This window comes from Neoarius graeffei, chromosome 24, assembly GCF_027579695.1.
Source record: "Neoarius graeffei isolate fNeoGra1 chromosome 24, fNeoGra1.pri, whole genome shotgun sequence".
Taxonomy (NCBI): Eukaryota; Metazoa; Chordata; class Actinopteri; order Siluriformes; family Ariidae; genus Neoarius; species Neoarius graeffei.
Genome location: NC_083592.1, coordinates 23,161,949 through 23,186,008, shown reverse-complemented (window position 1 = coordinate 23,186,008; position 24,060 = coordinate 23,161,949). Strand labels below are relative to the sequence as shown.

At 48.2% G+C, this 24,060-nt stretch overlaps 1 protein-coding gene across 1 annotated transcript; it reads right to left on the bottom strand.

Moving 5' to 3' along the window:
- Positions 1-19,122: 19,122 nt before the first annotated feature.
- LOC132872735 (uncharacterized) lies at positions 19,123-21,291 on the bottom strand. Its single transcript, XM_060907782.1, has 2 exons — positions 20,969-21,291; positions 19,123-20,765 (listed from the first exon to the last, which is right to left on the bottom strand). Exons 1-2 carry the CDS (start codon positions 21,090-21,092, stop codon positions 19,273-19,275), a joined length of 1,617 nt encoding a protein of 538 aa, XP_060763765.1. The 5' UTR covers positions 21,093-21,291; the 3' UTR covers positions 19,123-19,272.
- Positions 21,292-24,060: the final 2,769 nt, after the last annotated feature.

The window sequence follows — 24,060 nt, the reverse complement described above, 5'->3', positions numbered from 1 at the left end:
GGAGCCCAACTGGACCTAGTCAACCGGGTCATCTGGACCCAAGCCGACGCTGCTAAGCACCCGTTCCAAGCTGACCCGGAACAAATGCGGTCAGGACAAACGATTCCCCAAGCCTGCCATGTCGCTAGCGAATTTGACATCGTCATTCCCGCTAGGACTGCTGGTTCCCCTCTTAAGCTGGTCATCATGAAAGACCAACAGTTTCGTAGCTCCCAGGCGTTCTTCCAGCCTCTCAGATTCTTCATGGAGCTCGATTTAGCCGTGTGTGGGACTCCGCTGCTTGAAGTGAGTCATCGTTCCGCTTACCTCCTGGTTCAAAACTCCACGCGGGACGCCATCACGATCCCCGCCCGTCGGCCTTTAGGCCTTCTGATAGACCAGGCATTCCATGACTTTGAACTCACCATTCCAGTCATCGGTGAGCTGCGAACGCCGGACACTCATTCCGATCCAGTGGAACCTCCCTGGATTACTCTTCCTTTCCACATGATCCGCGTCGAACCTCACGACATGCTTCGCGACGAGCGCATAGTCATGACCAAAACTAACACCCCGAAACACATGCTGGTGTACGCTCTTGCCACGCAATCGAGCAACAACACCCCTGCAACTGAGGTCGTCGATTCAGCTCTAGGTGAACCGTACCCAGGCTTCGAACGAGAAGTTCAACAACAGCTGGTGAAAGCTGACAGCCTGACCACGGACGCCCAGAGACGACAGCTCCGTGAACTGTTCTACGACTTCAAGGCGATCTGGGCGCGAGATTCCAATGACTGCGGAGTCACAGACATCCACACCGTCCGAATCCCAACAGATCCGAACGCTCCACCGACGTTCGTGCGGCAATACAAAATCCCGTTAGCCGCATACGACTCAATACAAGAAACACTGGACACTCTGCTGGAAAAGCAGATCATTCGCGAGTGTAACTCGACTTACAACTCCCCCTTGTGGCCGGTGCTGAAACCGAACGGCAAGTGGCGTCTCACCATTGACTATAGGCAGCTGAACAAGCAAGTGCCCTTGTCAAGATGGCCCATGATCCATCTGGATCAAGAACTTGCCAAGGTGAAGGGTGCAAAGTTCTTCTCCACCGCCGACGTGGCGAGTGGATTCTGGACCATGCGCGTGGATCCAGCTGACCAACACAAGCTGGCCTTTTCCTTTGGGAACCGCCAGTTAACTTTCAACCGATGTCCGTTCGGCTACGCGAACTCCCCCGCTGAATTCAACATCTTCTTGCATAAGGCAATGAGCGATGCCGCAGCTCGTGGCAACTTGATCTATGTCGATGACATCCTCATTAGGTCACAGACTTTTGATGCACACCTCGAAGAGATACGCCATGTTCTGTCTCAGCTGTCCAGAGCAGGAGCGAAGCTCTCGGTCACCAAAGGGCAGTGGTGTCGCACCAAAGTTGAATACGTTGGACTGTGCGTTGGGCCAGATGGCATTGAACCCCAGTCGGGGAGGGTGCGGTCTATCCAAGACATCAAAGCACCATCCAACGTACCCGAACTCAGGAGCTTCTTAGGGGTCTGCAACTACTCCCGACAGTTCATCGAGGACTACGCGGAGATAGCACGACCGCTCACCGAGCTCCTCCGGAAGGATAAACCCTTCCAGTGGAGTGAGACTCAAGAACTCGCGTTCAAGAGCATGAAGCAGAAGCTCTGCTCTGCTCCCTGCCTCGCGTATCCCGACAAAGACAAACCGTTCTTCTTGGAGGCTAGTTTCTCCACCCACTGCCTGAGCGCTGCACTGTCACAGCAGCATGACCAAGATCGCCGTGTCGTAGCATACGCCAGTCGGCCCCTCAGTGCTGTGGAGTTTAAATTTTCAGACTGCGAAAAAGCCCTGCTGGCCACGGTCTGGGCCGTTGAACACTTTCGCAGTTACATTGGTGACCAGAAGGTGGTGATAGAGACCAATCATCAACCGGTCTCGTTCTTGAACAGCCAGAGGCTGAGAGAGGGAAGAGTTTCGAACAGTCGCATCGCAGCTTGGATGATGGCATTACAGGGCTACGACGTCGAGGTGAAGTACGCCCAGAACCACAAGATGGCGCTTGGCCGAGGCCTGGCGGAATGCCAGCATTGCGACTGCGAGAATAGTCCAGATCAAACCGAACTAACAACCGTACCTGCTCTCCCCTCCGACCACCACTACTATGACGAGAACGTCTGCAAAGACCTCCCCACCGCTTACATAGATGGATGCTCATTCCATCATGAACGCAAAGTCCAAGCCGGTGTCGGTATCGTATGGGCGAACGGCCCTATACAAGGGAAATACCAACATCGACTCGGGGCTAAGACTAGCCAATATGCGGAGGTAGCAGCCGTGCTCATCGTCCTGCAACAAGCTGCCCGTGAGAACATCAAGCGGTTAGTCCTCTGCTCTGATTCAAATTATGCCAGGCATAGCTTCATCTCACACTTTCCCTCGTGGAAGGTGCAGGACATGAAAAACGCAAGGGGCAAGGAAGTGAAACACTCCGAACTCTTCCTAGCATGCGATCGACTCGTAACCGAACAGGGAATGTGCGTCTATTGGAAGAAGGTGAAGGGACATTCTCAAGTCCCAGGACCTGACAAAGTCGGTAACGATGAGGCAGATGGCCTCGCCAAAGCGGGAGCCGTAGACGGCCCCCTTTGGGAATTCCAGCCGTCATGGCTTCCCGAGACGCCACGCCATAACGTAACCGCGATTACTCGCCGACAGGCTAGAGCAGGTCAAACTGACGCAGTACCCCAAGCAGGAACCGTGCAACTCGGCCGACTGCCCCAGGACGCCGACCTGGTGTCTATGCAGGAAAGGGATCCCGTGATCCACCAAATCCGTAAGTTCCTTGCGGACCCCGTGGCGTCCCCAATTTCCCCACAAGAGTTGCAACAGTCCCGAGACTTAAATCACCTTCACAATCTCAAAAACGGCTTAAAACTCGAGAAAGGACTCCTGGTGTACACACCACGCAACCAGGGACCTCCCCGGTGGGTCGTGCCCACAGATCATAGGGGGGTCATGTTGCAGTACGCTCACGACAGCCCGTGCGGGGGCCATAGGAACGCTCAGGCGACCTACCAGACACTCCAACAGATTGTCTATTGGCCCTTCATGATTCAGGACGTTACCGAGTATGTCAAAGGGTGCTTGATTTGCTGCCAATTCCGACCAGCCCAACCATTGAACCGCGCCCCACTGCAAAGCAAAGGCATCTCATTCCCCTGGTCTAATCTCCAGATAGACTGGGTCGGACCGGTGCCGAAATCGGCTCGAGGTAATAAGTACCTCCTGACTGTCACTTGCGCGTTCACGAAGTGGGTGGAATGCTTGCCCGCCCCAAACGAAACCGCAGAGACCACCGCTCTCCTTCTTATGAACCATGTGTTCAGCCGTTGGGGCTTGCCCCTATCCATTGATTCCGACCGAGGTACTCATTTCACCGCAGAGGTCATGAGTGTTGTGGGAGATGCTCGGAGTCGAGGCAAAATTCCACATCGCGTATCATCCTCAGTCTTCCGGTCAGGTCGAACGCGCCAACCAAACCATCGTGAGCATGCTTCGCAAGTATGTGAGTCACCATGGCAAAGATTGGGACATCAAACTCCCTCTGGTGCTGATGGCCATTCGGTCCACTCCTCACCGCACCACTGGAGTCACCCCGTTCGAAATGATGACTGGCCGTGAAATGGTTCTTCCCTTACACCTCCTCTACCGACCAGAGGACCTAAGCGTTGCCACTGCGTACACCGCACACCAGTACGTCACCGACTTGCAACGCCACTTGCAGGCCACATTTGCGTGGGCCCAGGAACACCTTGAAAAGAGTGCGAAAGGACAGAAAGCTTACTACGACAGAAAGGTGACACACCGTGAGTACGAAGTAGGCGACAGAGTCCTATACTTCAATTTCACCAAACCGGTAGGAGTAGCCAGAAAATTCTTACCCCGTTGGTCCGGCCCTTTCGAAATCGTCGGTAAACTGTCCCCTGTCGCCTACCGCATCAAAACTTCGAAGCCCAGCCAGGCGCCTTCGTATAGATGGGTCCATAGCAACCAAATAAAGCTTTTTGAGCAGTCCACACTCCATAGGGGGGTGGACAAACAATAAGTTATAGCCTGCCCAACTTAGTTGCATGCCTCTCAATCCATAAGCGTGCATCTATAAGTAACCACCCTTGTTACCACTCAAATCGGAATAACAAACTCCTGTATGTTGCAGAATGGCCCCTCTCTGGATCCTCGGCATCTTCCTAGTCCTGCAGACCACATTGGCCGGTAACATAGTGGAACCAGGTCCGCCGAGTGGCATCGTTCTCCAAGATGCCCCAGGACTGCTCCTCACCAATTGCCGCGTCCATACCCAGCGCGTGTACACCCGCCTCGATCCTTGGGACGTGTACCGTAAGCATTTTAGATCGCCCACACAAACAAACCTCGAAACCGGGCCTGACTCCGAGATTGGGTCCAACATTGAACACGCCAAGTGTACCACAGTTCACATGCTCGAACAGTTACAGAAGTTCATAGTCACTGAGGAGGAACTCAGCGGCAAAACACGCCCTAAACGGTTCCTCGGAGGACTACTTACTGCTGCATCCGCCATTGGCTCTCTGTTCTCAATGGGCCTGTCTGCCGTTAACACCGTTAGCCTGACCGCGGTCAAACGAGAAATGAACATTCTTAAGGAAGAAATGCCAGAAATCCAGGGTAGACTACTAACTCAACAGGAGGAGCTGCAGGGCCTAGGCAAAACCCTGCAGGGAACCATACTAACCGTTAACATGCATTCTACATTAATCAAGAACACAGTACATGCCGTAGACAGGCTAGCGACAATCATGAGAAGCGAAGTCAAGTACGTCCGAGTAATCCGAGACCTAATGCAGGACCTGATGAGAGAAGTAAGTAGCTCTCTCAGCACCCTGAGTGGAGGTAAAATCCCACCATATTTGATACCCCTCAGCATGGTTGACAGCACACTCCGATCTACTACCACGACTAACGTTTACTCATCACAGATTCATCTGGCTTATAGTCTTGGCAGTGCTATCCCCATTTTTGTGAACCCTCAAAACCTAGAAATAGGCTTCATCCTCAATCTCCCCGTTATTGAACGGCAAAACATCTACAGAATCAAATCTGTCCTTAATGTAGGTTTCTGGAACAACGACGTACACGTACGTTTGCAGACACCTTCCACCATAGCCTATCACGATGACAACCCCTCTATCTACCTCGTCCCTAACTTAGACATGTGCACCTCTACCAAAGATATCCACTGGGTCTGCCCCAGCAATCCCTTTATCCGAGACACCACAGACCGTCTCTGTGGATTGACAAAAGTCCCCGAGCAGAAGTGTGCAGGCAAATTGTCTATTAAAGATGAAGGAATAGGAACTAGAGTAGAAAGAGCTGGTAATCGGTGGCTAATCAACACTCCCCAAACTGAGATTCTGGTATCATATGATCAACATAACACTGCCACTAGAATGAAGATCCCTAACGAAACCTCTCTCCTAAGTGTCCCACTAGGAGCCACTGTTCACGTGGGTGACATCACCCTCCATCACCTTAGCGCTGACCAGTATGAGACCGAGATAGAAATGCCCGATGCCTTCCCAGGTCACGAACTTGAGATAAACTCCACCCTCCAAGCACAACTACTGCTGGAAGGGACCAAAACCGTGCAATTCGATCTTAAGCCCACTGGCATCGCTACCACTTTCTTGAATAACCGCGCAAACCCTTCGTCCGATCAAGGATCTTTAATAAGCCGAATTGCGCTGGGATTTCTAGCTAGTGGTTGGGTTATCACAGTCTTCATAGCCATCACTCTACATAGGTACATACTGACACTACACCGCAAACTGGACAAAACGGTCTACGCACCTGAGAAATTAGATCGTGGCATTGTCCGATTCTCCATCAGGCCTAAGGCCTCCACTAACTTTCTTGAAGAGTAGGCTTGCTAACATGCTAACTAACCCCTCTTTTCCATTTTCCTTTATGGAGTTTTGATTATTATTTTTGTTTGCTGTGTGAAATATTGTATGTAGAAGGTAGTTAAGTAGCCATAGTGTAATTGTTTTCATGTCCAAGTGCCTATGCTTTCATGCCCAAGTGCCTATGCATCTTATGGACTGTATGAAATGAATTGAACTGTTGAACTGTGTCTGAAAGACTTTTCACAGAAAGGACCCTTGGAACTACCTCTTTGTGGAACTACCTCTTTGTGGAACTACCTCTTTGTGGAATACTAGGGACCGTGGGTCGCAGACTAAACACCATGTGCCCATAGGGTATCACTCCTTTCAGCGCCTATGGCCAAGGGGGGAATGTTGGTAACTCGCCAGCGCCCCCTATAACGATCCCACAATTCCTTGCGCGCTCCACCCGGATGTGACGTAAAGTGGAACTGCTTTAACTGTATCGAGAGCGCCTCGATTCATCCTCTCGTGTTCTGACTACTGGAGTGGTCGGACGGACTGTAGGCACGCTCGCCTACAGTGTTGAGACTAACCGCTATTGTCTGAGAACAGCCTGTTCAAATTAGTTTCGGCCGAACTTTTGAACGACCCGCTAAGTTTCAGCGATATAGTGGTTTTGATTCTAAACCTTTGCAAAGTTTAACTACAGTTAAGTAGTTTTCCACGCTAAGAGGCATTTGCGGACAGCTTCGCTCCTCTCAGCTTTTTCTCGTCGACGCATCACCGGAGGTTTCTCCTGAAGCACCGTGGGCCAGCTAGGCCTCCATCTCCCTGCTTCGTTAGCCGTGGTTGGACGCAACGCGCCGCTAACCTCCTCTCCTCGGACTGCGACCCTCAGCGCGGACATCGGAGAAAGAACTTCCATCGCATTGAGTAGGCACTTGGGCAAATTTTTAATTTGTAGCTTATTCAGATGGTTGTTAGGGTCATGTTTAAGCTTTGAGCTATTTAGCATACCCGCTCAGACACGGAAGGTGTTTGTTTGTTTTTATTGTTTGTTTTGGTTCTGTTTTTTTTTTTTTTCTTTGAACTTGTTAGACAGGGTATCTTGCATGATATCTTTCCTTAACTCCATTGCTAGCTTCCCTATCTGATTAGCAGCGCAGCGACAAGTTTGTTATTTTAAGCTCCGAGGCTAGACCGCTACAAGGCCTAGTCCTCTCCATCCATACACACTCTCTCTCTCTCTCTCTCTCTCTCTCTCTCTCGCGTTGAGTTCTTTGCCTAGATAGTCTGTTGGAAATTGTTGTTAAGTGCAGTGTTTGGATCCAGCTGTAGCGTGGTCAGATTCTCCTTAGCAACTTATTGCTAGCTACCTCAGGGTGATACGCTAGCTCGTAGGCTTGTGTTCTCGACTAGGCCTGCAGGCGCCATTTTTCCGACGCCATTTTGATACCTTCCTCATTGAGTTACCTGTGATACGACACCTAGGCACTGACCGCCATTTTGTTTAAGCATTGCCAGAGTGGCTAGTCATTAGCATCTGCCCACAGATACCTACACAAAGCACACATTAGCCACAGAGCTAATCCTTTGTTCTATTTAGCTAACATTCCTTTGTTTTAGCTAACATTCCTTTGTTTTAGCTAACGACAAGCTAGGTCACACACACACACACACACACACGCACACACACGCATCGGCTTGCCCTAGCCTCACACACACGCACACACAAGGGATTCTTTTCTTTTTCCTTCTATCTCTTTCTCTCTCTCTTTCCCTCAAATTTATAGTCCAGGTGTAATTGTTCCATTGTTTTGTCTTGTTATTACCTTTGCCGACATTGAATGTATTTTGAGATTATTATTATTAGTGAGTAGTAGACAAATAAAAGCTAATAAAATTGAATTGCATTTTACTTGTTCCTGTTGTTTATTCACAAGGTCAACTATTTAGAACTCCTTTTTCCTTCAAAATTTAGCTTTTGTATACAACTGGGTTTCCCATCTAATACAGAGCTACCATTAATCTTGAATGTAACCATTCATGGTGAGTATTAAGATTAATAATTTAAGATTTTATGAGACTGATCTTTATTTATAAATTGATTAATTTAATTATCAATTATTACATAATTTATAATTTAATTAATCCCAATTCAACCTACACAAAACATATTTTTGGCGACATCTGACAAGTGATACATTTGATCTGTATTTTCTAGATGACTGGCTTTATAAAATCCAATGTCCTTTGAGTCCATGGGGCTGAAGAACAGTGACTAGTTTCAAAAACCTCCTAAAAAGTTATGTACGTTTTTTTTGTGTTCCCTCATCGCGAGTGAGGCAAGGTGGCAATTGTTGGTCCACATGTATGTTTGATTTTCAATATTGTCTTTGAGTTTTCTGGGTTTCATGAAGGCTCTTTCCAATGTGATGTGCCGGTTGTTGTAAAACCAATTGGGGTTTCCTGCAAACTTTTTTAATTTCGTGTAGTTTTCAAATGGAAAGGCTGATACTCCATTCAATGTTCCATATCTCCTGACATCATAAGCTAGATGGCATAAATTATGCACATTATACACCAATTAATTTGCTCCATATAATTGTTCAAATTCATTCAAAAAATGGGACTGAGATTGGTAATAAAGAGATTGAGGAAATTGGTGCATTGGGAAGATGGAACGATGCCTTACAAAACAATTGGGCACAGAAGGAACTCAATTTCTGACAAACGTCTTGGCTTTGAAATTCAATTAGGATGTGTTATCTTAGCTGCACCAGTCTTGCAGACATAGCCATCACTGCCTGAGAAACCAGCTTACAAAACAGATCTCCTTTCATCCAAAAACGCATCAGTTTTCGAGTGACGCCTAGACAAACGAGATGCATGTAATCCAGGATGAACATTGTTATCATGCCTAGATTAATTCGAGTAAGGGGGGAGTCACCCTTGTGGTGGTCCTCATCCACTTTTCTCAAAAACTGGTCATCTGTGCGGGGCACAGCTGTCTTAGGGAAAGTCATATGGTTGTGTATCAAATGGCACTTTGCCGAAGATTGGCTACAACTGCAAAGCTGAGCTCTTATACAAGGGCAAAGCATCCACATTAACTTGTAAACCAATCAACTCGCTAACATTGTGGAGGGCATCTGTTGGTATTGTCTGGAGGTGTTTAGGAATGCAAATGTGTAAATATTCCGCTCCATAGGCTGCTATTTTAGCTGTTTTTAGCAGGGTTCGAGCTTGCTTTGGCAGGCTTGGATGGAACTCCTGTAGCACACTAAGAAGATCAGAGGTGTTCTGTGGCGCATCCTTCCTCAGATCCCAGTCACAAAGAACATTTGTCAATTTTGAACATTCATCTTCACTATCTTCATCAGTTTCACAAACATCCTCTGAGTCACTGTTTTCATAGTCACCATCTGAGGTCATACCATCAACCCTCTTATTGTTAGTAATCAAATGTTTTCTCAAAAGTCAGGTTTTTTTTTTTTTAAGGATCCCTCAGGCCAGCAGAAAGACATACTCATCTTCCCCTTCAACACACAATTTCACATTTAATAATAAAAACCCATGCACAACTATTTTTGTATTGTGTTGTACCTTCAAGAGGTTATTTGAAATTATTTTAAGTAGAAAAACTGAAATAGTGGGTAGCATCAAAGCAAGGTTTACAGGTATGGAAATTTCAGACACTTTAAGGCAGTCTGAAAAGGCTTATTCACTCACCTGAAAATGTAAGTTTAATGACAATGCTTTTTATATTCTGGAAGATGACCATTAGTGTGGTGAAGTCATGTGATTTAATTTCACTCCATTCAAATCTTCATCTAAAATGGATTTTATTGGTACTGTCTAAACACATGTCATTTTGGTTCATTATTATGAGTTTGAAAATGTTTGAACCATTTGATGACGTAGCTCAGAGATAAAAGCCTACTTGCACACTACTAAACACGGCAATAATTTACCAAGGTGATATATTGATAGCCACCAAAAGGGTTAACCTGCAGCCCATTCACGTCCACAAATGATGCCTATTACGCTACCAGTAAGGTGAAACAAATTGCAATTAGTATGACTTAGTTTGGTGACATTTTTTCTATAGATATCAGTCTGTTCTATGGAAAGAAATAAATGGGAGGCATTCACGGGTTCTGGTTGCAAGAAAGGAGCGAAGACACCGTTAAAGGGTGAGAATATGTTATACATCGGCATCAATGGTTATAGGGATTAGGACTACATTTCTTCATCTAGGACTACTTGAAGAAACCGCGTAGCCTAGTGTGCAATGTCCTATAGTGCTGAAATTCTTGCTGTGGCATTATCAGTTGAAGCAAATGTAAGTATTTTATTTCAGAAAGCCATCACTGGTTTTACTTGGAAATTGATTTAATGAGGCTTACTGAATTGTCTGGGCGCCTTTGTGTTGCATAGCGGCCATAATCAGGCTGTTTGTGAATACCGCTCTAATCGTTGTCTGAAGGTTGTTGATGTCAGGAGGGGTGTATACCAAACCACACAGCAACAGTGAACAGTCGACATAGTTAAACTTGCAAAACAATCGATGTAGCTGCTATGCTATGTAAAATCATAAGTCAGTCTGTATTCTGCTTCTTGTCTGTGATGGAATGTGTCAAAATGTAAACAATGGCATCACAAATGATTCGCCTGTGGGCTGCCCACAGAAAGCCCACATCGGCCCAATTAAGAAACGACATATGGGCCCAAATGGGATAGCCCGCATTGGGCCAGTAGTGGTATTCCTGGGGCAATCGGGTAATTGCGGGCAGCCCACAGCTAGCCCGTGGCTGGGGTTCTGACGTGGGCAAGCCCTCGCTGGCCCTGTGTGGGCTAGGTTAGGGCTGGCCCTAGCCCACACTGCCCGAGGAAAGCCCACACGGGCCCCGTACGGGCTTGTTTGCTGGGGGCACACTCAATGATTAGAAAATCAAAAGTGGCACTCAATGTCTCAAAGGTTGCCGACCCCTGTTCTGGACATTTGCAGCCCAGTAGTAATGGATAAAACTGGGCAAGGCTAATCCACCTACACTTCGCTGCCTTTGTAAAAGATTCACCTTAACTCTCGGTACTTGATTGCCCCAAATAAATGAGGTCACAGCTTGACCTAGCAGTCGAAAGAAAGACTAGGTAAGAAAGAGAGGTAAACACTGAAAGAGGTATAAAAACTTTGGGAGAACCGTCATCTTTACAGTATTTATACGGCCTGCTAAAGTAAGAGGTAAAGCAGACCATCTTTTGAAGTCATCCTTTGTTTGATTAACTAGTGCTGTAAAATTTGACGAAAGGGAAGTGAAGGACTTCGTAATCTTAACTCCTAGATATTTGAAACCTGAACCAGAAATGTGAAACAGAAGGGAAGGTGTTTGTCCAGATGGTGCTTGTCCAGATGGTGCTGGAGAGTCTAGTAGGAAACATTCACTTTTCTGCAAATTCAGTTTATATCCAGAAAATCTCCCAAACTCTTCTAATATGGAAACAATTTTAGCTGCGCAGGTGGTTGGATGGCTGACATATAGCAACAAATCATCGGCATACAATGAAACCCTGTGTTCCAACCCCCCTCTTACTATACCCTGAAATGCTGTTGTGGTTCATAAGGTTATGGCAAGTGGTTCGATCGCAATGGCAAACAAGAGTGGGGAGAGTGGGCAACCTTGTCTTGTGCCTCTATTCAAGGGAAAAAAAACTGATCTCAAGTCATTGGTTTGCATGCTTGCTTGTGGATCCTTATACAAGAGCTTAATCCACGAAATGAAATTTTTACCAAAGCCAAATTTATTCAATGCTGCAAATAAATACTTCCACTCGACCCTGTCGAACGCTTTCTCTGCGTCTAAAGAAATAATTGCTTCAGGCAGACAGTCTGTGTTTTTTGTATGTGCTATATTGATAAGGAGATGTACATTCGAGAAAGAATGCCGACCTCTAATAAAACCAGTTTGATCTTCAGAGATGATTGTTGGAAGAAAATTCTTCATCCAGCGGGCCAAAATTTTAGCTAGGATCTTTGCATCCACATTTAAAAGAGATATCGGATGATAAGAACCACAATGGGTGGGATCTTTATCTTTCTTGAGAATAAGTGAGATAGATGCTTGAGAAAATGTGGGGGGTAAGGAACCTCTTTCCAGTGATTCAGTAAAAACTGCCATGAGGAGTGGGGCAAGCTGGTCTTTAAACTTTTTATAAAACTCGACAGGGTATCCATCCAAGCCTGGAGTTTTTCTGTTCTGCATGGCCATAATGGCATTGAGGACCTCCTCTATCTCTAAAGTTCGTTCAAGGGTAGATGCATCAGAGTGACTAAGGGAAGGGGTTTTCATTTTATTCAGAAAAGTCATCATAGGGGTGGTATCTGTAGGGAAATTAGAAGTGTAAAGTGAGATGAAATGAGTGACAAATATGTCATTTATGTGTTTAGGGTCTGAAATTAATGTACCATGTTCATCCGTTACTTGAGGGATAAGACGAGATGCAGCCTGGCGTTTTAATTGATGAGCAAGTAAACGACTGGATTTATCTCCATATTCATAGAAAGTCCCTCTGGTTTTAAACAAAAGTTGTTCTGCATGTTTAGTGGTTAAAATGTTCAATTTAGCTTGCAAATCTATCCGTTTCTTGTTCAACTCTGCATTAGGTGACTCAGAGAAGAGCTGGTCAAGCTTACTTATAGATTCAGTTTCTTTCCAATTTCTTATCCATCCATTAAAAAAAAAAAATCCCTCCCTCCCGAAAATTTTTTTGCTCACCCGGTGGACAGGAAACGGATTTTTTTTTAAGGATGGCCCAATGGAAGTGGATGGGGTATTTTACAGTGATCTGGTTCAGGCCTCGATAATCTATACATGGCTGGAGGCCCCCTCCTTTCTTTTCTACAAAGAAAAACCCCACTTAGGCTGGAGATTTAGTGTCAGACATACCCCTGCTGCAGAGCTTCTTGCACGTACTCCATCGCTGCTTGTTCTGCTAATGACAAAAGGTAGATGCAGTTTCACGGAGGAGTCATACCTGGGAGGAGGTCAGTGGCACAGTCATAGGACCAATTCAGAGGTAGGCCACAGGCTTTCCCTTTGCTGAATACCTTCTTCAGATCCAGATAACAGGTTGGGACATTGTCGAGGGAGTCAGGCTGAGGGCTCTCTACCGAGGTGGAAGAGTGTGTGATCTGTGGAAGTTTCAGGCAGTTTTGCAGACAAGAAGGTGACCACTGAAGAATGTTCCATTGTTGCCATGAGATCAGAGGGTCATGTAGTTGGAGCCATGGGTATCCTAGAATCATGTGATTTGAAGTCAGGGTGACCAGGAGAATTATCTGTTCTGAGTGGATGGCTCCTACTTGAATCTCATCGGGAGTTGTTCAAGTTGAGACCAGTCCTTCCCCTATGTTAATAGCTTTCAGTTTGATGGGTCTCAGAAGGGTGTGGGTGGTGAGTTGATACCTCTGTATAATACCACTGTTTATGAAGTTTCCCTTAGCCCCTGAGTCAATGAAGGCAGGAAGTACATGGATTGAGTTTGATAGCTTTAATAACACATTCAAACAAAGAAAAGAAAGTGTCTGGATCCTTCTCATTAAATTTTGGCACCAATCTTAAATTTGGCCTGACATCCATGACACCTTCAGAAGTTATTTTGCCATCTTTCAAAAGATTTAATCGAAGAAATTCCAGATCTAGTCTGGCTTTTTCTAATTCAATTTGATTATTTTCTGAAATATGCTTTATTTTTTCTTGTTCAATTTGTAACTGAAGCAATTCTTTCTTTTCCTGAAATGTCATATTGTAACGGTTCACTATGCATGGGTGGAGCACAGAGGACGGCAGGACAGAGATCAGGTTCGCAATAGGACTTTATTGCCACACTTTTCAGTGAACAATCTTTCACTCGAACAGACACACACACACACAACCAGCGTCTAGTTCGGGGATGAGCTCCTCTGCTCTCGCTCTCCCTCCTTAAGTAGGGCGCGGTCACTGGGAAGACACACACAAACACAGGCTAATTGAAGTCAGGTGTAGTGATTCCGCCACTTACCTTCCCTGACTCCACCCTCCTGTCACAGACCAGTGCTTGACCACGCCCCCGCTGCCACATACCCCCACCGCCCGACTCAGGCCGGGCGGCCGTCCGGCCTGCAGCCGACTACCCTCCCCCCTTGATGGGAGAGGAAGTCCGCCACGACCATCTGCGCCCCCGGCCTGTGGACCACCTTGAAATTGAAGGGTTGGAGTGCCAGATACCAATGGGTGATCCGCGCGTTGGCATCTTTCATGCGGTGGAGCCACTGGAGGAGCGTGTGGTCTGAACAGAGGGTGAAAGGGCGCCCCAGCAGGTAGTAACAGAGGGCGAGGACCGCCCACTTGATCGCCAGACACTCTTTTTCTATGGTGCTGTAGCACCCCTCATGCACCGACAGCTTCCTACTGATGTACAGGACGGGGCGGTCCTCCCCCTCCACCTCCTGGGACAAAACTGCCCCCAGCCCTCTGTCCGATGCATCGGTCTGTAACACAAAGGGGAGAGAAAAGTCAGGGGAGTGTAAAAGTGGCCCCCCACACAGTGCAGCCTTTACCTCTGAAAAAGCCCGCTGGCATTGCTCCGTCCACTGGACCAGATCTGGTGCCCCCTTTTTAGTGAGATCAGTCAGCGGGCTGGTGACGTCTGAATAATTAGGTATAAACCTACGATAATAGCCAGCCAGCCCCAGGAACTGTCTCACCCCCTTTTTGGTCTTGGGCCTCGGGCAGGCCGCAATTGCTGCGGTCTTGTTAATTTGGGGACGCACCTGCCCATTGCCCAAGTGGAAGCCCAGATACCGTACTTCCACCCGCCCAATCGCACACTTCCTTGGGTTGGCAGTGAGACCCGCCCGCCTCAGCGACCTAAGGACGGCCCTCAGGTGTTGCAGATGCCGCTGCCAGTCGTTACTATAAATGATAATATCGTCTAGATAAGCGGCCGCATAGGTGGCATGGGGCGGAGGACCCTGTCCATCAGCCGCTGAAATGTAGCGGGTGCCCCAAACAGCCCAAACGGAAGTGTGACGAATTGGTATAAGCCAAACAGTGTGGAAAAGGCCATTTTTTCTCAGGATAGTGGAGTCAAGGGGATCTGCCAATATCCCTTCGTCAAATCCAGTGTCGAATAAAAGCGAGCAGTGCTGATTCGATCGAGCAACTCATCAATACGAGGCATTGGGTACATGTCGAATTTAGACACCGCGTTGACTTTTCTATAGTCCACACAGAATCGGACCGACCCGTCGGCCTTGGGTACCAAGACCACCGGGCTGCTCCAGTCACTGTGGGACTCCTCGACGATGCCCATTTCAAGCATGTCCTGAAGTTCTTCCTGAACCACCTTTTTTTTGTGTTCCGGTAGCCTGTAAGGGCGGCTACGCACTACCACCCCTGGGGGCGTCTCAATGTGGTGCTCTATGAGGTCGTTGCGACCGGGCAGGGGTGAGAACACGTCCGAAAACTCAGTCTGCAACTGGGCGACCTCCGTGAGTTGGGTCGGGGAGAGGTGGTCTCCACAGGGGACCGGAGAGGTACGTGATGCCAATGCCCCTTTTTGAACCTCCGGCCCCAGATCCGCCTTCTCCGGAAGCACCGACACCAATGCCAAGGGGACCTCCTCATTCCAGAGTTTAAGCAGATTGAGGTGGTAAATCTGTAGCGCCCCACCCCTGTCCATTCGCCTCACTTCGTAGTCGACGTCCCCGACTCGCCGTGTGACCTCAAAGGGTCCTTGCCACTTGGCGATCAATTTGGAGCTCGATGTGGGCAACAGTACGAATACCTTATCTCCCGGAGTGAACTCCCTAAGGCGCGTACCCTTGTTGTACAGGCGGGCTTGCCGTTCTTGGGCCTGCCGCAAATTCTCCTGGGTTAGGTCGGTGAGCATGTGGAGTTTTGCGCGCAGGTCCATAACGTATTGAATTTTGTTTTTACTTTGGGAAGGCCCCTCCTCCCAATTTTCCCGCCACACGTCTAGAATGCCGCGCGTCTTACGCCCATATAATAATTTGAACGGGGAGAACCCCGTGGACGCTTGGGGGACCTCTCGCACTGAAAACAACAAGGGCTCGAGCCACTTATCCCAATTACGCGCGTCCTCACTTACGAATTTTTTAATTATATTCTTGAGGGTGCGATTGAACCATTCCACTAAACCGTCCGTTTGTGGGTGATACACGCTGGTGCGGATCGGCTTAATCCCCAAAAACCCATACAGTTTGCGCAGTGTCCATGACATAAACGTGGTGCCTTGATCAGTCAGAATCTCTTTCGGGATTCCAACTCGGGAGATAACATGGAAGAGTGCCTCCGCAATACTGCGTGCTGAGATATTGTGCAGGGGCACTGCTTCCGGGTATCGTGTTGCATAGTCCACCAGAACTAATATAAAGCGGTGCCCTCGTGCTGACCGATCTAATGGCCCAACGAGATTCATCCCAATTCTTCGAACGGGGTCTCGATTAATGGTAGAGGGCACAAAGGTGCTTTTGGAATGGCCGCTGGATTTACTAACTGGCATTCGCGGCACGCCGTGCACCACCTACGAACATCGCCGCGAATCCCCGGCCAATAGAATCGGGCCATTATTCGGGCTAGTGTCTTATGTCGCTTTTCCACTACAAATGCGGCTGAGCCGTGCCGTGCTGAGTCGAGCTGAGTCGAGCTGAGTGGGACTGTTGGAGTTGCATTTCAACTACAACCGCGCTGAACCGTGCTGGCTGGAAGTGGGTGGACACATTGGGTGGAGTTAGCGAAAGTGGGTGGACGTCCCGTGATGTCGTTAAGCGGCGCAAACAGTGACATCAGTGAGCTTTTAAGCGGTAGTCTCACGACCCGGATAGTAAACAATAAACATGGAGGACATGGAGTCGTTAGTGTTGCTGGTCTTGGTTCTGTGGCTTGTTGTCACCGACAACGCCAACAGATACTGGCAAGAGCGTATAGATGAGGCGAGGCGCATAAGGCTTCAGAAATTCTCGTAATTCGTAATTCTTCTTCTTCCGGGTTTACGGTGTTTACAGATCCCAGCGCGCTCGCGGGGCGTGTGTGGGCATGTGAGGACACTCCTCCTCACCAATCAGTGCACAGGGGAGTGTCTCCTCACGCCCCCAGACTCACTCGGCTCGGTTTGGCTCGCTTCAGCCCCACTCCAAAACGGTGCGAGTTTTAGGGGCTAAGCAGGGCTGAAGCGAGCCGAGTCATGCTGTTCTTTGGTAGTCGAAACGCGAGCCGTGTCGGGCTGAAGTGAGCTGAAGCGAGCTGAAGTGAGCTGAAAAAGGGTAGTGGAAAAGGGCCATTATCCTGCCCTAAGTGTCCAGCCATGGGATTAAAGTGAGCCGCCTGGAATTCCAATTCCCAGCGGCTCTTTGGAATTAAAAGCTGCGTGACTTGCTCTTTCATCTGAGTGTCCTGCGTCACTCGGTATAATCTATCTTTCATAATAGAAAAATAGGGGAAGGATGGGATGGAGTTCGGCGGGAGCGTTTGACCATCGATTGCTCTCACTTGGTCAAACGCATGCCGCAGAGTCTCGTCTCGCGACTGTTCTAACGGGAAATCCGCGAGGGATTCCCCGAGAGAGAGAGGAGGAGCCGGTGGCTCCTCATTCTGATGTGGAGATGACGTCGACGGCTCTGTGACAGCTGCTCCCGCCAAGGTGACACCGGGACCTCCCCCTGCTGAAGTATGGCAGGACCCACTCTCCACTAAACGGCTCATCAACTCCCCAAATCCCAGCCACTCAGTCCCCAAAATTATTGAGTGGGTGAGGCGAGGATTAACCGCCGCCTTTACTATGCATTTTTCCCCTCGGAAGAAAATGTGGACCGACACCAACGGGCAGCTGTGAACATCCCCATGCACAGACAACACCTTCACCCCCTGTGCTCCCCCCCAATGCCTCATTTTGCACCAGGCTTTGGTGAATTGAGGTTTGATTACAACCGGAATCCACCAATGCCTGATATGTATCCCCTTGAATACTCACCGGTATGCGATACGCTCCGGCCCGATCAAGGGTGGCCTCTGGCGCGTCGGGGATCCGAACCACCCTGCCCACCTCCATCGGTGTGCACTTCTGTTGAAGCTGGCCCGGCTCCCCGCAGCGCCAGCAAACCGTCCTGGGCTTCCTCTCTGCACCGGTGTTCTGGGGCTCACTCACCTGAGGGGGGGAGAGACAGACACAGAAGGGAGAAATGGAAGGGCACCGCGGGTGCAGCGGGCCGGCTGGGGTGGTGCCAGTCCCCGCCTCCGCGGTGGGGGAATGGGGCGTGGATGGGACACAGGAGGAGGGGGAGAGAGAGAGGGAGAAGAGGAGAGAAGAGAAGAGGCTGTCTGCTGTCCTGCCATCGGAACAGCCACCAAATGATCCTCCGCCAGCTCCACTGCCTGATCCAGCGACGCTGGGCGGTGGCACTGGACCCACTCCGCGGTTCCTGCTGGCAAGCGAGAGATGAATTGCTCCAGCACCACCTGGTCGAGGATAAATATCTGATACTCCCTATTAGTCAGACAGAACTGAGGAAGCCTTTCGGACGAGAGGTGAAAAGTTTTCAAAAATCTTCAAGCAAGTCCAGTTGCCCTTTTCTCCCACCCACAGTTTACTATGACCTGGATGATTGAGAATTTTCACAGACATATCAAGCAGGTAAAGAAACATCTACACTATTATGTCTGAAGATAAGAAAATATTGAACACATCTAAACTTATCAATCCATCACTCACTTCAAAAATTGTAAAACTTATTAACACCAGAATGACCACGGAGGGGTCAATTGACCTTTTTACCTAAAAGGCCCACAAGAGGGTCATTTGACCCTTTTTACCTAAAAGGCCCACAAGAGGGTCATTTGACCCTTTTTACCTAAAAGGCCCACAAGAGGGTCATTTGACCCTTTGGACCCCCTGTGGACACTCCTTTTGTTGTGGAAATGTGGCTGTTAGCGGCTCACAGAAGTCACTTGAGTCACAGAGTCGCTTGAGCCGTGTTTTTGCATGTGTGTGTGTGTGTGTGCCCATATGGTGGATTTATAAACATATGGTGGATTTTTATGCAGTGAATCATCAGGATGAACGAGAATTTGGGATCAAAACTCTTGACATTTATTGTTAAAAAAAATCAAAACAAAACATATTTACAATGAATGAAAAAGCAACTGTTTTCCCAGTTTTCGTGTGGAAAGTTTTTGCAGAAGTAACTGTTATTTTTGTGTGCCAAAAATAGAAAAAATATATTTACAAAGAAAAAAGCATATTTACAAAGAATGCAAATGAGTGAAATACATTTGAGCAGTCACTCACAATTCTGGCACAGCCATTGCTCCTTTCTGCATTTCCCACATGTATATTTATAACAGCCAACACAGCGCACAGTTGCACGATTGTCCTTGCATTTGATTTTAGCCTGACACTTGGCTCTTTGTCCGAATTGTGGTGTGGAGGGTTGTTGCCGAAGCAATTGCTCCTTTTGGACCTTTTTCATACCCACGTGGGAGTGAGCCAACTCTCTTGCCAGTTCAAACAGGAAATCCACCCGTCTTTCCTTTCTCCCAGTGCATAATTGATAGAGCACGTGGGCATTCAGTGCTGCAATGTCTATCATGTTGTAGAACACTGATATTGGCCAGCGCCTTGTTCCTGCGCGGACAGTGTATTCCCGCACCATCTGGTCCATGATATCGACGCCGCACTTTGTTGTGTTGTAGAGTGTGATGGTGTTTGGCTTCTTTTTGGCGGTTTCCTGTGTCTGAATCGTGCTGTGCATGCTGCTGAGAACATATACTGTCTTCTTCCGCTTGGGCGCATACACAGTCAGTGTGGCACCAGTGGATGAAAATACCTGGGTGGTAAATTCATCGCGGTGCATCTGTCGAGTTGATGGTGGAATTTCTTGGCGAATCCTGTTGACTGTGCCGAGGATGGTTGAATTCCGGCTAAGTAGTCGTTTTGCAAGTGACAGTGATGTAAAGAAATTGTCTGTGGTAACATTTCTGCCCTTGTCCAAGAATGGTTCCATCAGCCTCATGACTACACTCTCAGACACTCTCTCCCCACGAGGCCGAGTGGGGTCCTTGCCAAGATATGGGAGGATGTTGCAGACGTATTTGGTTTTCAAGTCACACGCCACCCAAAACTTGATACCAAACTTGTCTGGTTTAGTTGCAATGTACTGTAGGAAACAGCAGCGAGTCTTGCACGGGAAAAGTTGTTCGTCAATGGTGATGTGTTGACCAGGGATGTAGGATGTGATGCAGTTGGTGACAAACAATCCCCATATGTTTGAAATTGCAGCAAACCTATCAGTCTGTACTCGCTCGCTGCGGGTGTCTCTGTCATCAAAGCGCAGGTGATGCATGATGTTTTTGAAACGCCCTCGGGACATGGTTTCGATGATGTGTGGGTTTCCCAGGTTTTTCGACCAGCAGTCATGCAGTGATGGCACCTTGATGATTCCCCTCATGATGGTGATGGAAATAAATGCCATTAGTTCAGGTATGCCCATGAACCAATCCACATGCTCAGTTTGCTTCGCATGTTGAATTGTACAGTCTCGTATGATGCCAAGCATGTCCAGAGTGATGAAACAAAGGAAGCTCTGAAGGCGACTTGTGATTGACCTCCTGGCCTTAGCGGTTGGCTCTCCATCTGTGCTGTATGGCGTTGGTGGGGTGAAATGTGGACCCGTTCCCACCTGTTCTTCATGCCATACTGTGCCATCTTTTGCAGTCTCTGCCACATCAGTCGCTAGCCGAGCTCTCTTTGTTGGTTGGGGAGCACTCTCCTCATCTGTAGCATGAAAAAATGTAATTATGAGCAATGGGAAATTCAAATGATATCACAAATGCAAGTATAGAAGCTAATCACTGCAAAAATGGTTTATTTTTCTAGTTTCAAGTAATGTAGTAAAAATCACCTCTAGTATTTTTTAACTAGAACTAGTAGTTTTTGGGAAATAACTATTATTTTTACATTGCAATAACTAATATTACCTGAAGACTGAGACAGCTCGGAGTCTGAATCCACCTGGAGATTGATGTCTTCTCCATCCGATTCGCCAGGGTCAGCTCCATCCAGGATCATTTCCAATGCCTGTTGAGTGCTGAATCTCTGCATCTTCGTTCCTTGGAGAGGAGCTTCTTTCACCACAAAATTCTTGAGGGAAATGAAGCAGTAGTCCACATGCACTGGTATTTATCCATCTAACAATTGCCAGGTTGCATTCACATGAGTCGTTATGGTCACATGGCATGAGAGATTCACACGCTAATTCAACCATTATCTGGTTGCAGTCATATGATTCGTCATGATCACATGGGAAGTTTTTCCAAGCCAGGTGTTAAGACTGAAGAGTCGAGAAAATGCAAAAATTCCTCTCGCTGGGAGTGGGCCACTAATAAAAGATTGTATTCCAGTCTTATAGAGATCAGAAAAAAGTTTTCTGAAATCATCTTGGACAAACAGCTGTTCTCTGAAAACATCATTTGCTCCCACATGCACAACAATACGTTTGATAGTTTTATGCTCGGACATTTACATACAATTACACACACATTGTAAGGTGTGACCCCCTCACCCCTCACCCCACACACTGCCCCTAACAGCCTCATTACCATAACAAAATGAGTGATTAGTGTATTCGGCAAAAGCTGTGTGGGTCAAATGACCCCTCTCTGGTCCTTCTAGGTAGGCAAGCTGTGTGGGTCAAATGACCCCTCTCTGGTCCTTCTAGGTAGGCAGAAAAATTGTGGTCTTTGTTAAACCTATATCCTCCCATAATTTTTGTTCAATTGACACCGAATGTGCAAGAGCATCTTCAGACTGTACTACTATGCAGATTTTTGATTAATCAAAATTGAGCCTGGAGTACATCAAAATGTTTGACTGTAAATGGAACATATACTAGCATGCAGGCTACTGATTAACCCATAAGAGCCCAGACCGATTTCTCAATCAAGGAAAATTATTGAGGAAATAAAATGAACTAAATAGATGACAAAGAAAACATTTCTGACCTTTTATTTTTTAAAATAGCACTTTCATGTCTCAAGATCTGAAATATTAAATGGCAAATTTGCAGAACACTGCAACACTATTACACTGTTAACCCGAAAGTTCATTCTATGCAAACAGTTTGAGTAAATACCACTTTTAAAGATTAGTTTTATTGCGTTACTTAAACAGTATGAGTATATGAGACAGTCATTGGGTGTACTCATTTTGTAATTTAAACAAACTTTAATTATCATGTTTTACCTCAGGCCACAGTGCTGCCCGGTTGTGATTGGCTCAAAACTCAAGACAAGTCTGTGCTTGTCCGTTGACGGCTACAGAGTGTCATGGTCCTACCTGTAGGCTTCTCTCTTCAGGTAACATCTCCATTCAGCATTACCGGCCACGCCCACACTCACTTCCTCTTATTATATTTCAGTGACTGTCATTGGCTGTTGCCGATCACCTGCTTCCCCCCTGTGTGTATTTAAGCTGCAGTCCTCCCAAGCTTCTGTGTCAGATCATCTGCAACTCTCAGCCTGATAACCTGCTCTGTGTTCCTACTACTCTGACTCCTGAAATTATCCTGTTCTGTCTGACTCTGTCTGCTCTCCAGCCCTGGTAACCTGATCTGCCTTCCGTTCTGTCGACTCTGCCTCTTGCCTGCCTCTCCTATACCTTCGCCTGATCTCCAGCTCACTTAGCCCTGCTACTCGCCTGCCTCTCCATCTGCCTGGTCCTGCTCTCCAAGTATTGTCAGCCTACAGCCACACCTCTCTGACTACACCTGATCCAGTCAGATCTCAGAAGCTAAGCAGGGTCAGGTCTGGCCAGTACTTGGATGGGAGACCTCAGATGTCACCACCAGCCATCCCTGCCTCTCAGTTCTCCTGCCACTGCACTTCACCCACACACATTCTCCCAACTCCCTTTTCCCCTGTTATTAATAAACTGTGGTTTGAGTGCATTTGATCTCCTCTCCTGTTTGGTCCCTGACAGAACGATCTGACCACTACATGGAGTCAGCGCCCGAACCCTCTGGCCTAGACCGGCTGCAGTGCACCAAAGGGGAGGTCAGTCGGATGTCTGCCGACATTACAGCCCTGATCCAGCTTGGTCACCAGCAGCAGCAACAACGACTGCTCCTCTGAGTCAACCACCGCAGCCCCTGTCATACCTGCCGCTGATGTTCCAGCTCTGGAAGGTGCTCCTGCTACACTCGATGCCCTGGAACCCAAGGTCGGCAGTCTGGAGTGTTTTGACGGTGATCCCTCCCAAGTCCATGCTTTCCTGACCAGCTGCCGGTTGCTGTTCGACCTGCAGCCCAGAACCTTCGCGTCGGGGGCAGCGAAGGTGGCCTTCATCATCACTCATCTGACTGGCCACGCCCGCCTGTGGGGGACTGCACAGTATGAATGCCGGACACCGGCGTGTGCCTCCTTCTCCCTGCTTGCAACGGAGATGACCAAGGTCTTCGACCTGGGCTCATCGTCAGTAGAGGCATCCGGAGGACTGATGAGTATTCGCCAAGGTGGACAAACAGTGGCTGACTACTCGATCGATTTCCGGACCTTGGCCCGGCACAGCAAGTGGAACATGCAGGCGCTGGTGGACGCTTTTCTGCACAGCCTGGCCAACTACATGAAGGACAATTTGGTCTTGTACGAACAACCATCGACACTCAATGAGGCCATTGCCCTGGCTGTCCGCATTGACCGCCGGGTCCGGACCCGTCGACGAGAGAGAGCCCGCCAGAATCAGCCAGTCACCAGCGCACGGAGTAACCCAGCCCCTTCGATATCTCCTGCTGCTTCTCCGCTGAGCCTTCTGGACCAGTCAGAGCCCATGGAGATCGGCCGTGCTTCCCTCAGCCTGGCAGAGCACCAGTGTCGGATCACCTCCAATCTGTGCCTGTACTGTGGGGGTGATGGTCACCGTGCTGCCTCTTGCCCAGTAAAAGCGACGAGCTCACCGGACATAGGAGGGGCTCGGCTGGGCTCAATGACCATCCAATCCTCCAACAGCCTGAAACCTATGCTCCAAGTCTGCCTTCATCTGTTGGATTCCACCCACACCCTGGCCACCCTGGTGG